At 40.4% G+C, this 15,278-nt stretch overlaps 1 protein-coding gene across 5 annotated transcripts in view; it reads left to right on the top strand.

The window, feature by feature from the left end:
* The window catches only part of SMPD3 (sphingomyelin phosphodiesterase 3), a 102,281-nt gene extending 94,428 nt beyond the window's left edge, over nt 1–7,853 (top strand). For all 5 annotated transcript variants that reach the window (XM_035543610.2, XM_035543609.2, XM_035543608.2 and 2 more), the window contains exons 7-8: nt 1,830–1,992; nt 3,169–7,853. In XM_035543610.2, coding sequence (XP_035399503.1) covers nt 1,830–1,992; nt 3,169–3,270 — 265 coding nt within the window. In that variant the 3' untranslated portion in view covers nt 3,271–7,853. The remainder of the gene's footprint in view (nt 1–1,829; nt 1,993–3,168) is intronic.
* Nucleotides 7,854–15,278: the final 7,425 nt, after the last annotated feature.

Here is a 15,278-nt window from a genome sequence, read left to right as displayed (position 1 = left end):
ACAGTCATAATTAGTAATGTTCACTTAAGTTGTTAGCATTTAACAATTAGTATGGCATAGCCGGATGTTTGGTAGAGAGAAAGCGTAAACCATTATGTGTAAGTGATAGCAGTTTTAGTCAGAAGCACGTGCATGCCCAAGTATAATAAATTCTCCCCAGGTATTTGAAATTAACATTTCTCTTCCATGAGCAGTTGTGCAAGTTAAGTGAATACCCAGTGTTCACAGACATTCAAAAGGAAAGAGCTGAAGCTAAAACAAATTCATCTTTCAAATTAATGTGTGCAAGTTTTTGTGCACAGTACTGCAGCAGTAATCAGCAGTTTCTTCTACTTTGTTTCTTAATTGGCTTTGCCAAATATAAATACAATTTTTGAAAGAGGTCAGTTCCATCAAAGAGCTTGCTTTCTTGGATCTAGGAAAAGGATTTCAGGAAGTCAATCATTTGCAGTAGCTCTTTGTAAAATCAGCTTGCAAATGGGGTGCAGGGAGTAAGCTAATTTAACGTGAGTTATTAGATGACAGTCTAAAATTGAATAATACATAAAAGGAAGCTTACTTTTATAAATTGGTTACAATAAACTCTAAGAACCTTCAATACTTCACTAAGTCCAAAGGGAGTTAGAAACACTGTGATTAAATAACCAGCTATACGACCATAATTTTGTCACTGTTATTTTCTGAAGGCACATGAAGTACTAGCAGGCATCAATTGACCCAATCTTACTGATTATAACGTTAATGAGACCTAATCAACTGTAGCAAGTGCTATGTCCCCTGTCACCATCTGGAGCTTTCCAAAGAGACAAAACTTGACAAAGAAACCATGTGAATCTAAAACATTTAAGACATATCATGACAGTCTAACACTTGTCTCCTGTTTTTCCTTCATTCTGTACACTCGCATAAAAAAACAAACAGACAAAAACAATCATCAAAAGGTCATCCAAAGTCAGAAACTGGGTGACCAAAAATATTTTTTTTCCCCAAGGTGAAATTAAAGGCTTTACACCTGCTAGGACCCAAGTTCATGGCTCAGTGGTTCTCCTGCAACAGTTGATGATGTAGCCTAATGGTGTCATCAACTCTTACACAGGAAATCGCAGAACCTTAAGCTCAGGGTTTGGCAGGTAAGTAAAGGAAAATGATTTTCAGGGAAGCGACTTTGAAAAACATTTGCTTCTGTATTTTGAGACAGACAGAAGAAACACGACCTCATCTGGCCCTCTCTTCTGGCACAGTTATCATGCAAAACAGATGTGACTGTACTTGATATAAACTGTTGGCATGCTAACCCTGTGCATGCAGTTACTGCACGCAGCTCCGCTTTCACGTGCGCAACTGTGTCTGTTGTCTGTAGTGCTACTTCGGTAGATCTTTTAAATAGAATATGAGACAGTAACACAAGTTTCCTTTTACATCCAATAAAACAGCAAAACGATACTGAAAACATACAGCATAGCAACACAGAATTATTGTACAAGACAAATTGGGACCTTCAGGGGTTATCTAGTCTCTACTACAGGACACTACACACAGCAGGAGGACAGGTGCCTGCTCTCACATTTTTATTCTCCTGGCTACAAGGGTAGGTCTGCAGGACCACTGTACGGCATCAGTGATGCCAAACCCACCACAAGGCTGTAAGAGCACTGTTAGCAGAGGTACAACCTCATACTGACAGAGACACCTGGGAGAAGGTGTGCTTCACATTGTGTATTTAGCAGTTCTGGACAGGCGTTCTTGCCCTTACTGGGGATTCAGCGAGCTAGCATAATGCACTAAGGGACAGAACAAGCCAACATCTAATGCCTTTTTTTATGTAATAGGGTGCTGGAAAGTGAAGAAGGAAGGAAAGGATACTTAGTCTATCCCACCAGCAAGAACCACAATTCCAGTCAAAAGGGGAGGAAGGCTTCATTGAAAGGAAACGGGAGGAGGATTGATTATATGCTTTATACAGAAGAAGGTCTCTACCTGGAATGGAAAGTGGTGAGTTTTACAGATAACAAAAAGAACCATAACTCACAGAACACACTTGTCTGGATAGTTCTGCAGCCCCTTCTGCGTGGGTTCCAGTTTATATTCCAAGAAGAACCTGGTGCTTTGCTATCTTCTACTGTTTGTATGCAAGTACTGAATGTGAAAGCCTATTAGATAAATTTTAGATAGAGTTGTATCAATCCTTATAGATGTGCTGCCCTCTATAAGGAACAAGTTTTTTTTTTTGTTTTGTTAATCTTTTGCCAGAGTAAGTGTTTCCACTGATGTTTTCCATACCAGCAGACTGAATACTTTTTAATCTTTTCAACTGTCTGGATGTGCTTTTGTTATGCCTATGAAAATCAACCTAAGTTGCAAGTCTGCAGTACAAAGGCAGAACTTGACACGGGCTAACTAGAATGAGAACCTGCCCTGCACTGTCTGCAGCTTCACACAGGACCTTGCCTTAAATGGAATTCCATGATGAAAAAGAGAAAGTAGTCCACCATAACCCACTGCAATTACCACAGAAGAGCAGGCAATCAAGCAATTCAGCGCAGCTTAGCAGATCATACCTCGATCTCTCTGTGCACTCTGGACATGGCTGCTGAGCAGCTAAATTCTTTTGACGCTTCCTGTTTCAGATGCAAAAATGCCTGTGGTGCATCTGTATAGTAAACCCATCTTATATTAACACAAGCAGCAAGTCAAACCAGTATCTGAATAGTTTTGACCCAGATTAGGTCTTTGATAAGTCTCATGCTGACAGCAAAAAGAGAAATTAGTGGCTAGGAAGAGACTCTTTCCCCTCAGGCCATGCTAGTTAATGCTAGCCACAAAGCTCCTGCAGAACTACAGCATCCACGCTTCCTGCAAGCAATTCCCAAAATACTGGCAAAGTAACTGGCACACAGGAGGGGGCAACCGAATTGTGTGAAGAGAACGTTAAGGTTGCTACATCCAGCTTTTGGAAGCTGGGAAGCAAGCAGTATTTCGTACGGAAATTTAATTTGGTCCTACACAATCTTGCCAGGACAAAGACTGGAATTGTGACACAAGGAGCAGGGCTCCTGATTACTTTTTAGCATCTCAGTCTAATGAAAGCAGACTTCCTTTTTAGCTGTATGCCATGCCTTCTACAGTACAGCCCCCCAAATGTCTTTTTACTTTTGTTTCCTTCTGCAGGAAGTGGAAGAGTTCAGCTTTATTACCCAGCTAGCAGGCTTGACAGACCACCTACCAGTAGCAATGCGTCTCATGGTGTCTACAGGAGAAGATGACCCTTAAAACTGACCAGCTTTGAGAGCTTAGAAGAGGGAAACGTTAATGATATTAAGAAAATATCGCAAGTTAAGAATGAACTATTCTGGTGCCACGTTAGGAAAGATGACCAGACCTGACCCAGGCTACTCCCCAGAACGTACCAACAATGGAGGATACAAAAAGGGAAGAAATTGAAGGGGTTGTGGCCAAAAGCCACTGTCACAGGTTGCTCAGGCAACAGGGCAGGCCTGTACTACAATGCTTTCACTGTGGACTGAACGGGAACCAAGATGGAAGTCCTAATTCCTTCTGAACCAGTGCCATTCTTACTAAAATATGTTTTTATACTAATATATAGCACAATTTAGTTTGTAATTAGTCTGTGAGTTAGTGCTGCTCAATGTTTTTTTGCATAATTTCTTTGTATAACTACGAAGCTAAAGCTTTTTTTCTTTTCTTTAGCCTGTTGAAGTTGTAGTAGCGTGCTTGCATCAGTAGCATGCGCCCGCACTGCATGCCACTCTGAGATAAACTAGTCAGTAAGATACCATGGGGAATATCAGAATGGAAGTTAATTCAAAAATCAGATACCAGCCAAAGCAAGGCATTCTGGGACTGGTAAACCCTTCTGTCATAACACAAAGATCTTAAAGCAAACAAAAACTGTTTGATTTGTAGAACAGTAGTCTCCTCTCCAATTTAAGGGTATTTTAAAAAAAAAAAAGATCTGAATTAAGGCATTAAGAACACAGTTGTACCACCCTTCTTCCAGCTGTGATGCCACTGAAATTGTGTTTTGTCCGAATAACAACTCCAGAATTGGGCCTTTAGTTTTTTAAGTGCAAGCTATTCCCTTAAGAAGAAATATAGTTCCCCTGTAATGTCTTTTCTTTATCTCCCACACGTGGGGCAGTTCTGAATTACGGTATGGGATGATGTGTGTGTTACAGTAGAGTGAATAGATTTCTGTAGTACCAGAGGTAACACCAGAGCCAATGTTCTGCCTTAGCTAGAAAGAGTAAAATGGGAAATAGCTTGTAAAATGCATGCTAGATATAGGGTTAACATAAACATAAGTGACATTTGGGGGAAAAAGTGTAGAACAGCTTATGACTGGTAAGGCAGGATTCGCTTAATTTTCCAAAGGAATCAGTACACTTAAAGGGAAAGCACAGCACGGGCAGCTAGAGTAACTACAGAACTATGACTCTCAGTGTTCAGTAACTACTTCCTTTGAGCAGACTGTAGATGCACATCTGTGAGACACAACTCTTCATTTGTTACATGCTCACAGACTTTAATAGTGGTCTTGCCATCTAATTAGTATGCTCTTTCCACTGCAACTCTGTAAATGTGGGGCTGCCCCCACTTTGCCATCTTATCCCCACGACCTGACTTACTTAGCCTCTGTAACCTTAATAGGAAAAAAAAAAAAAAGGACAAAAGAAAAGCTGAGAATCAGGTCTATAACTGAGTTTCTTGGCTTTTCTAGGGCTTTAAATTCAGAAGGGTTTATGTTGCTGGAAGAACAATGAAACCCCTTGCATTTTAACCAATACTTAGTTTCTTCTTTCTAATTCCTCTTCAGTATTAGAGGTATTTCCTCTACATTGCAAGTTCCCCATGTTGAGAAGAATTAATCTAATAGTTATACTTACTCCATTAAGTAAGCTTTTTTAGTTCTGCTGGCCACAAACTCCTGAAGATCTTGTTATAGTTTAGTTTCTACCTACTAGGAATCAGCTTGAGCTAAATCAGAATAAACTAGACTTACATTAGAAATCCTAGTTTGCGCAGCCTCTTGTACTGGCTTTACTACAGCAAACAAAAGAATTTATACTCAGATCAGCCTGATTTTGCAAGTGGAGAAACTTCATAGTCAATGAAAGTAATGGACTGACAGTATTGGCTAATTCCCAGTAGGCATTAGGCCACTGCTCATGCTCCCAGTGCACCCGATGTTGACACGTTTTATGCCTCACTCCCAGTCCTGGCATCCCTTCAGCAGAGACTGCCTCTTGCAAGTGTACTGTGCCAAACCATGCGGTAATCTGCAAAGCATAACCCATGGGGACTCAAAAATGGAACCAGACTCAAATCCCCTTTTTGATAAAATTAGGAATTCAAGTTTACAGCATCAGAGACTTCAGTGTACTACCCCAGTGCACCATCATTTTCCTAATTTGTACGTTTCTCTTTATACAGAGGGTGCACATAAGTGCAATGTGTTTTTCTCGTTTCTTATCTTTCATTCCAATTCAGAAAGACTTGTACCTGATTCAATGCTTTTAATCCTATTTTCTACCTTGCTTGTATTTTATTAACCTTTTTAAAAAAGAAAAAACAAACAGTATCAATAGCAACTTGTGTGCTGTCCAGCAGCTATTTCTCAGTAGTAAGATTAAATATAAGGTACAGTATTTTTAATAGCTTTCCTAACAATGTAAATTACAATTTGATATCAGTTTCACTAAGCATCAGTTGCAGGAGCTGAATTTGACACTGTGTGGGATATAATCATAAAACTACTGCCAAACAACGTTACCTTATTTACAGTAAAACTACCATTGTCTAAATTACTTCTAAATTAGTTCTATGGCTTTGTGCTGACTAAAAACAAGGCGCTTTTGTCAACTTTTTGAGATATGTTGAGGAATATTTTTTCAAGTTTGAGGTAAACTGTTTTACATTTTGATGTTCTGAAGTTTTTCAGTGATCAAGAAATGGACAGTTGTAAAATGTTCTCTTTAAACTGTGCACATACATTTAGCCAGTCTAGGTAGTTCTTACCGATTTACTGTCTTACAGATCTAACTTTGCAAGAGACTGATGGTGGGAGGTACAGCTTCGTGGCACCACTGTACAGATGCTCCTTGTTTTTTTGCATTGATCCTGTGCCTTCTGATGCCTTGATACGCTTGCAGGAGTTAGAGAGCATATGTACCAGTAAACTGTAAAGAACAGACTTTTTTTTCCAGAAGAGTAACATCCTGGAGAAAAATGAGTTTGTCTACACTACTACTACAGTTCCATATCCTATCTCACAAAGAATCATTCAGACAATGACTGTGCTGGCAGGATATCAATCATTACAAGCCTTAGACAGATATTATGTAATAGCATATTTGCATACAAAAAAAGAAAAAAGAAAAAAAAAGGCAGAACATGCCCAGGAAATTAAAGCCTGGATAGCTTTTTTAGATGTCAATCCTACCTTGCTGAAGGACAGCATGACCCAATTTATTAGTAGGATGTTATTTATAAGAAATTTGAGTTAAGCTTACTCTACTGCTGCTTACCCTGCCTTGTACAGGAGTTTTAGGTATCTTCAAGAAGTGGGTGATAATGCTATAATTGGTTTAATAACTGCCACTCAACATGGATACTGTAGATGATATGTCATCTGTTTTTATAAAAGCTAGATAACATCTTCTGTTTCTCATGTTCAATTTGCATTTTACAACAGCAGTTCTAGAACAAGTGAACAAAAGACATGAATGAGGACAGCTGAAAACTAAGAACTTTCAGAAGATTCAAGGATGTCAGGTCGTTACAAAGTTGGTACCTTTAGATTACTTCAAAAATCCAAAGAACAGAAAACAGTCCGTACGTAGCCTTTCAGGCTTTCAGATCCAGCTAACTGTGCACTGTTTGTCTGAGGGCCTGAAAGGGATACACAATCCACCTGCTTTGCACCACAGCTCAGCCACTCAGGACTAGCATAGTAATGTTTATGTACAGCTTCATGCTACGTGAAAAAGTGTTTACTATAAATAATTCAGCTGGTGGCCAGCTAGTTTTGTCATCATCACAAACCGGATGCTTAATAGAAGCAATCTAAAGCAACTAAACATAAACTGTACCACAAAATGGCTCCGAGAAGCCTGCAGCCCTCGGAGGTGTGGCCTGCTTTAAGAAACCCTTGAGGAAGCTGTCTTGTATATTGAGTTTACCTGTCTTGTGCTAGAATTATTACAAGGTTTTGTCCCAGAAGCATTCTCAGCTAGTCTGGCTAGACCCTCAGTCCTACCTGTTGGATAAGACAGTAAGAAACTTACAATTCCAGATTTTTTTTTTTAAATGGCATTTGTTTGGTGGTCCAGATTAAGCAGATCTGACTGTCTCCAGTTTGGTCTCTGAGCCACCCTCAGATCACAGCAGCACATCAGTGTCAGCACATATCATCAGCTCCAAAACAAAGTGTTTTTACCTCCTCCTGGCACTACAGGATGAGAACAGAAATAACTACAATCCAAGCACTTTGAAAAACTCCCAATTTTACCATTCATTATGATGAGGGTCAAATTGTTACTGAAGGTCTCATTTTTCCATGCCATGTTGTTTTAAATATAACCTTGATGCTTTTAAAAACTTGTATTATTGCTGAGGTTTAGAAATCCTTTAACAAGAATAACCTTTTTTATTTCAATAATTTTTCGGTATTGTATCCTTCTGGGACCTAATGTTTTTATATGGTAAGCACACACCTTCTGACATTTTGTTATAAATGTATTAAAAAAATAAAAAATTAAATATTTTCACTGGTTTCTTTGCCTGTAAGAAAACCACAACCTTGGACCTGATAAAAACAAGGTATTTTGAACAACAGGGAGAGGATTTTTTGTTCTTTATTGGTGCTGAAAGGAGTAACTGGTTGATGCAAACAAGATAATAAAATTTCAAGGCTCAAATGTTTCTTTGCAGTCCCCTTCTTCTGGTTTTGTGGTGTAGAGTCTGGTATCACTAACAGAAATGTGACTCAAAGATGCAGTGGCATTATTACACATTTGTCTGCTTTCTCATGGGGGGATCGAGTATGGTCTCACTGTGCTATGCCTGTTCTAGAGAAGCTGCAGAAAATAACAGGTGAAAGACCCAAGTGCTTTTAACTCAGCAGCCACCCTGGCTTCTACTGCTCAGCTATCCCCAGCGCATACCCCACTCTGTTTTCAAGGCGTGCAGCCTTCACACTCAACTCAATGTGTGCAGCTCAACACGCATGCACAGCACCTGCGACGGGCTGCAAAACTGAACCCTGCACCTCAGAAGTTCACGCTTTAAGTACGAGGACATCCATTCTACGTTCCGTTCCTCTCGCGTTTCATGGAACGCTTCATGAGAACAGCTTATTATGCAGTTGTACATCTTGGCATCTCAACAGTTATCTAGTCCCTGAACTAACTGAAGCATATATTGAAATCTATACACTGTACAAAGTTAATTAAAAAACAAAAACAAGATGTGTACATGTTCTTAAGAAATCTAGTGATTTCACAGAACAGTGTCAAGGGAAAAGAATCCTTTTTAGTGATTCCATCTTTTTGAACAGTCCCCAAAGTCTTTTATAAAGCTGGCAGGGAATCCCACCCCAAAGAAATCATTCTCTCCACAAGCAGAAAGGAGGAAATAAGTGGAATGCAAGTGATTAAGGAAGGAGACAGCGCACACCCATCTTGTCACTAGCTCAGGAAGGAACCACTCCATCTTGCGAGACAGGATGTTAACAGAGAGATCTCTGCAGCCTTCTCTACTGCTGTGCAGTTGAGTGTCTGCACCCGATGCCACCACCGCATTACAATTTTGCAGCAGCAGATTCCTAGTGTGTGGCTCTCCTGCAACACCGAATCCATTTTTCCATCGTACGAGTTTGCATTATTATGTCAGCGCCTTCCAAGTTGGCTCCCCTGTGCCAAGTGCTACAGAACCACGAGGCTTACAGAACACAACCATTTCTGAGTCTGCAACTTCCAGACGTTTCACTAAGAACAAGAAGTACATAAAGGCATAGGTCCTTCTCCCTGCTCCTCCTGCCCCGTGAGTTTTAGTGTAGTTTATTATGGACTGCCGCCTGCAGCTGCCTGTTGGTCAGCCCTGTAACTGCAATGCCATCTGCCTCTTTGGCTGTCGTACAGATTATCTTGGCAGAGCACCCATTAAAATACAAACCTCCCCATCCCACTGAAATTTCTGCTCAGAGTGCTGCTGAAACCGTTATTTTCCTAGCCCTTTTCTTTGATGATTTAATACTTTGATGTACTAATCCTCCTTCCCCGTTGCAAATAATTCAAGTTGCTCATCTACATTTTCATGGCCTTTCAAAACACACGCTCTTACCCTCTCCTGTTGTTTATGACTAACCCAGATCTACCTCCTCCTATGTTTGTAAGCCCTCCAAATTTCCTTCCATACTTCCCCTGACATTTAGGGAAGGTTCCAGGCAGCCATTAGAGAAATCAGCGAACTGGGCTTGTGGGGATGACTGGCAGGAAAACAGCAATTCTGATTCTCACCTTCTACATAATGTCAGATTTAATAACTGTTCCTTACAACCATGAGATGTGAACAAGGAGAAATACGCCTCAATTGCAGCTAAGATTAGATGAAAGAGGGCAGAGGAAAAAGTATGTGAGGGCAGTTAGACTTTGGATCATAGAATCACCGTCAACATTTAATCTGAGCCTGAAGTTCATTCCCCTTCTTTCCCTCCCCAACCCTTTACATGTCTGAGCAACGTGTCATACTATTGCAAATAGTCTGAGCTCCTCAGGTTGTGCTCAGCCCTACATGTCTCAGTGCCTATGCCAATACTATTACCTCTCGCAATGACACTTTTCCCATCTTTGGACTCAACTGCCTTCCCCTGTTCGTTACGTCCTGCCCCCTCTTTCTGTCTCATTCACAGACCCTTTGGGTCAGAAGACCACGTCACTGCCTGTTTACACAGCACCCAGCATTACCTCGTCAAGGAAAACGGTTCCTGGGCACCAAGAAACATCAAAACATTAAAGAACAATCAAAAGATGGAATTAACTGTAGTAGAAGTGTTTCAGCCTTCCTGTGTGCTTTAAATGATGGTATTAATTGAAAATGATTCCATACACAGACATTTCCCTCTACCTTCCTACTAACATACTAGCTTTTAGCTTCCTGGTTGTAAATACTCAACTATACATTGCATAATACTTAGAGAACAACACCTGCTTAGTCTGTTTCTCTGGCAATGTTCATAAACAAGCTGGCACATCACCTTCCCTCAATTCCCACACAAGAACGTCAGTCACCAACACACATCTGCAGTTTTTCCTCCACTGCCAAGGTCTCCCTCTCCCTTCTGTAAGCAAACCTTTGATGTCTGCAAAGCCCAACCTGGCAGAACAACTCCAACTGCTTGAAGTGCCGAGGCATACTTTGTAGGCCATGTGTGTCAGAATACCCTTTATCCTTACAAACACTGCAATAAAAGCCTACATCTTCACAGATCAAGTAGTTGCCACTGTTATACTATATTTTTAAGAGCATCTCCATCTTTGTCAAATTTTAAAAAAATACTTTGAGCCTCTCCAACTTCATACAAATCAAAAAGGTTAAAGTTAACTTCACTCGCTTTATTGTTACAGATATACTGGTTGAGTAACATTGGCAGAGGCTTTGGTAGCTTTGAACAGATCTCAGTCTCACATTGGGCATAATGTCACCTTACACAAAACTGAAACATGATTTCTTTTACTGTCTTTATTTAGGAGACAAGACACCTGCTGCAGTTCCTGATTCTAATACTTTACATACAATTATACATGGCTGTGCTATTATTGGATCTCAAGAGCAAAAATAACATGAAAAAGTCATCATTTATGAAGCTCTGATCCCTACTGTTCAAATTCTTATTTTTTAAAATGTGTTTTTAAAGTAATCTGTTCACACCTCCAATATTAAAGTTCCCCACCCAACATAAAGATGTGAAAGTACATAGTTAGGCCAGTCTTTAAAATAAAATCATTGCTGTCCATCCCCTATCCCAGATATATATATATATATATATATATATATATACACCTATTAAACTGAAGGAACGTAACTCACCCACAAAACCCAAACAGAAATGCCAACAGAAACCCAGCTAGCTCAGACCAAACCCAGAAAAATTCAAACATAAAACCCTCCAACTTCTATCGCAGTGATTTTATTACTGCACTTCACAATTGTCTGATAAAAGCTCCACGTGACCATCACTTAGAGTACATCAGATTTTTTGCAAAGCTCTGATGAAGCTCCTCAAGCCATGGCAATGTGTGTCAAAAGCAGCCAGAAGCCTTTTAAGTCCCACTCTTATTTGCAAATGTTTGCAATGTTCCAAATCACAGCAACACTGCCGTGAGTGGACTGAAAATTGATCTCTGACCACTTTTCACCCAGCTAAAATGGAATCTGCCTCACAGATACACACATGAAACACTGTATTAGCCAGTAATTGATATAAAGTCTTCTGCCTTAATGATATAAAATGCAGGACGATTACTAAGGCACTGAGGTGTTATGCCAGAGAAACAGAGCTGTCTGGAGAACGGACAGAAACATCTTAAACTGAAGGGCAGGGAAAGGGTGCCCTGCCCATTTACCTGTGAGCTGTGATTCTCACAGAGGCCTGGCAGAACGACTCGCACAGTGGAGGTCAGGATAAAGCTAAGAGCTGCCCTATTCCACAATAATATTGCTGCAATTTTAAGATTTGGGCAAATGCAGTAAAAACAAATGCAGGGATTTTCAGCACTGCACACTAGAGGAGACAGCTCCGGCACCTGCGTGGGCAGCCTCCAAAGAACCCTGCTTCTTTCCAGTGCCGAGATGTGGGAGTTTGTGGTCTGAGGTCACCCAAAGGCAGGATATTCTGAATGGATCCCACTGCACTGAGGGGGCAAAGAGATGGCCATGCGGAGGGGGAAAGTGGTGTCTTTCCACATCAAACGTAATTAGGTCCCCTTGTTCTCATCAGAGGTTCTAAATTAGCAGAAGACTTAGCTTGAACACTCTGGCCCTGCTGCAGTTTGGGTAGGATCCTCACTGCTTCTTCTAATCTAACTAGGTATAATCCATAACATTCTTTGTCTTTGCATGCAACAGGTTCTTAAGTACCTTTCAAATGCCAATCCCAAGTTTTGAATACCCAGCAAAATCCAGCTAGACCTTCCTCTACAATTAAAAATTTATCCTGAAGTTAATAGCTATGTTGTCAGCTACTGCAAAGCCAACATTTACTGTTATGTTTGGCTCGATAAGGACCTGCAGGCTATCAAGGAACAACAGGCAGTTGCAAGTCCCACAAGATGGCAAATGAAAAAAAGTTCCTAGGTCTAGTACGGTGCCAAGCACTATGCTAAATATATTTCTAATGAAAGGTGTATCACACAAGACAAACTGATTCTCAGTATGCAGCCTTGTCCATTATCTCAGCCCCAAATTAAGGGGCTGTTATGAAACAGGTATTTAAATTCTATTTTCTGTTTCTCCTTAGTTACATATAATTTCCCTTTTCCACATTTGCTGAGAAAGCTATTTATAGCTGCTGCAAACTCAGACTTTTAACAAACTGTGTCTTTTATCTCAAAATAAGCACATAAGAAGGACTTCATGCTGTAGCTACTTCATTAATTATGAGATTGGTGTTCTTGGAACTCTGTGGCACACACAAACTATCGGTGCTTACACTGGTGAGATCCCTCTTACCCACAGCTGACCTCGCGTGTGCTTCCACCTCAAGGCAGAACCCTCGGGTTACCATTCTGCAGCTGTTTGTTCCAGGGTTAAAGCAAATTAGAAGCTGTAAACATAGCATTTATCATACACCGACAGAAACAAATGCTGAGTCCGGTGAAATGCTGGGCAATTGCCCCCTATCCAGTATAAAAAGCCCTTGTCCATGACTGGACTCCCAGAGGCTGACAATTAGAAGGTTTCTGACCACAAGACCAGTGAAGTTCAAAAGGAGCTTCCAAATGACCACAGTGGAATGCAAAAAAAAAAAAAAAAAAAAAGTAACTGCTTGCTTTTAAAACAAGAGGGTGGTGTATCTGTAAAGAGAAAATTATATGCATGAGGCTTACCCCAGGCAGGGACCAGACGGAGCAAACCAGAAGGTCCCACTCAGACCTGTGTTTCGTTTGAGGACAGGAGAAAATTTCAGAATTTCTTTTGCTTCTGGGTAGTCATTATTTACAAGTGCATGCATAATTATCTATTTTGGACCTTGCTTGTTCCCAAAAAAATATAAAATTAAAAAAAATAATCATGTTTTAAACATAGGCAGAACCGCCTTTTGCTACCAGAAACTCTTCAGCTATGAATAACTCCCTGTCAAGGCGCTGGGCAAGAAGATCGTACTTCCCTCCGGCATGGGGGAGGCAAAGGGCAAGTGGGTGGGAGAGGGTGACACTGGCTTGGCAGGTGTACTACAGAGGCACAGGAGCATTGCAAAAGGAAAAAAATGTTAAGAAAATGAAAAAATATTAAATGGCCCTTATTATTATTTATAGTATTTATATTTTTATTATTACTTTAATATATTTATTATTATTGTTATTTTGATGACACTCCACAGAATATACAGTTCTGGATAGTTTTATTTCTGAGAAGCAAGGTTACACCAAGCTTGCCTTTAGTTTTATGTAAGCTTTTATATTAAACCTTATTTGAAATATAATTCTATGATTAGCTGTTGCCCAGCCAACCTACGGAATGCAAATACAGACTGTGTCAAAAAGAGACTCATAGCTCTCAGCTTTCAAGGGAAGGTAAAGAATGGAGCAGTGTATCTTAGTTCTCAGCTAGAGGCTGAGACACAAGCAGAATATTCTTCCCTTCAGCAAAGGGATATAGGCAGCAGCATCCAAGAAAGCAGCAGAAAGCTGGCAGTGGATATAAGGCATTGCATCGATCTGAACAGATGATCTCCTGTGAGAAAATACCTTTATTTATTCAGGCAGACTACATGACTTAGCTGACTGGCACCATGACAAACACAAAAATGGCAGCATTCTAAATGGGACAGGTCTTCCCATTGAGTGAGGCTTCAAAGCAGGGGAAAAAAAAAAAAGAGGAAAAAAAGGGCTCAACAGCACTTAGAAGCACCGCATCATTTCCTTATCACAAAACTCCTGTTGATAACCTGATGACTTCCACTGTGGAACAAGGAGCCTGCCGCCAACCACATCTGTACATTAGCATAGCTACAAAGCATAATTAGAGGAGTTCACTCTCCATAGCACAACCCTGACACTAACCTGTTGTGGGAAGAACTGCTTGGATCATGCAAGGTGCTGGTGCCCTTTCGGAAGGAAAATGCTACTTATAGCCCCACGCTGCTGTTTCACTCACATAATCTTTAAGCCTCAAAGAAAACCATAGCCAGACAGCACAGGCAGTGCATACGAACACAACAGGAAACTGACCTTGAAGAGAGCCCTCTCTGTGACAAGCACAAAAGAAAACACAGAGAAATTGAATGTATTGTCAATATATACCCATGGAACCTGTGGAGTAGAGTGCCCTAGTAAACTAGACAAAGAGACTGTTTTGTACTGAAATACAAAGACACATTCTTTCCTAGATCTTTTCCTGCCTTCTTCCCTTTTTGAAGACTTATTCGATGCATCTTGTAGGGTGTGTGTCAAGGTAATGCAAGTGAGGGTGAAAAAACATTTAATGGAAGTTGACCTTACTATTCTTTTAGTCTGCTGTGTAACATAAAGGGAACAGCTAGTTTTTGCTGAACACTAGTCATGTATTATGCAAAAAGAGAACGGAGGATAGGTAATAGAAGAGATACAACTTCCCTGCCAAGTTTTGTGCAAAGCAGAACATGTAAGAAGCGCTGATCTGTAAACAGAAGTACAGTTAGAATCACCCTTGATCTACCATGGAAACAAACAGATGTCACTGTGCTTTCCAAGGACCTTTCTCTACGTATCTCCTATGTCCTGTGAAGATAAAATTGAGTCAATTAAATAAACTAACAGAATGGAGAAACTTTTAACAGAAAATAACTTAAAAATATGAACACCAGGACACATGCAGTTAAACCTAAAAAAATATGAGCTTCTGATGTCCTCTTGAGAAAATGGCTGCAAAGACACATCCTAACTTAACACATTAGCACAGTTTTCAGCACAAGACCATAAAACATTAACACGCCTCCACAAGACCTTCATCCTTCTGCACGCTATGTCTAGAGTCTCAGGAACAGTGCCCCCTAACGCCAC

The sequence above is a fragment of the Cygnus atratus genome, chromosome 12 (genome assembly GCF_013377495.2).
Source record: "Cygnus atratus isolate AKBS03 ecotype Queensland, Australia chromosome 12, CAtr_DNAZoo_HiC_assembly, whole genome shotgun sequence".
Taxonomy (NCBI): domain Eukaryota; kingdom Metazoa; phylum Chordata; class Aves; order Anseriformes; family Anatidae; genus Cygnus; species Cygnus atratus.
This window is presented reverse-complemented; position numbering and strand designations above follow the sequence as displayed.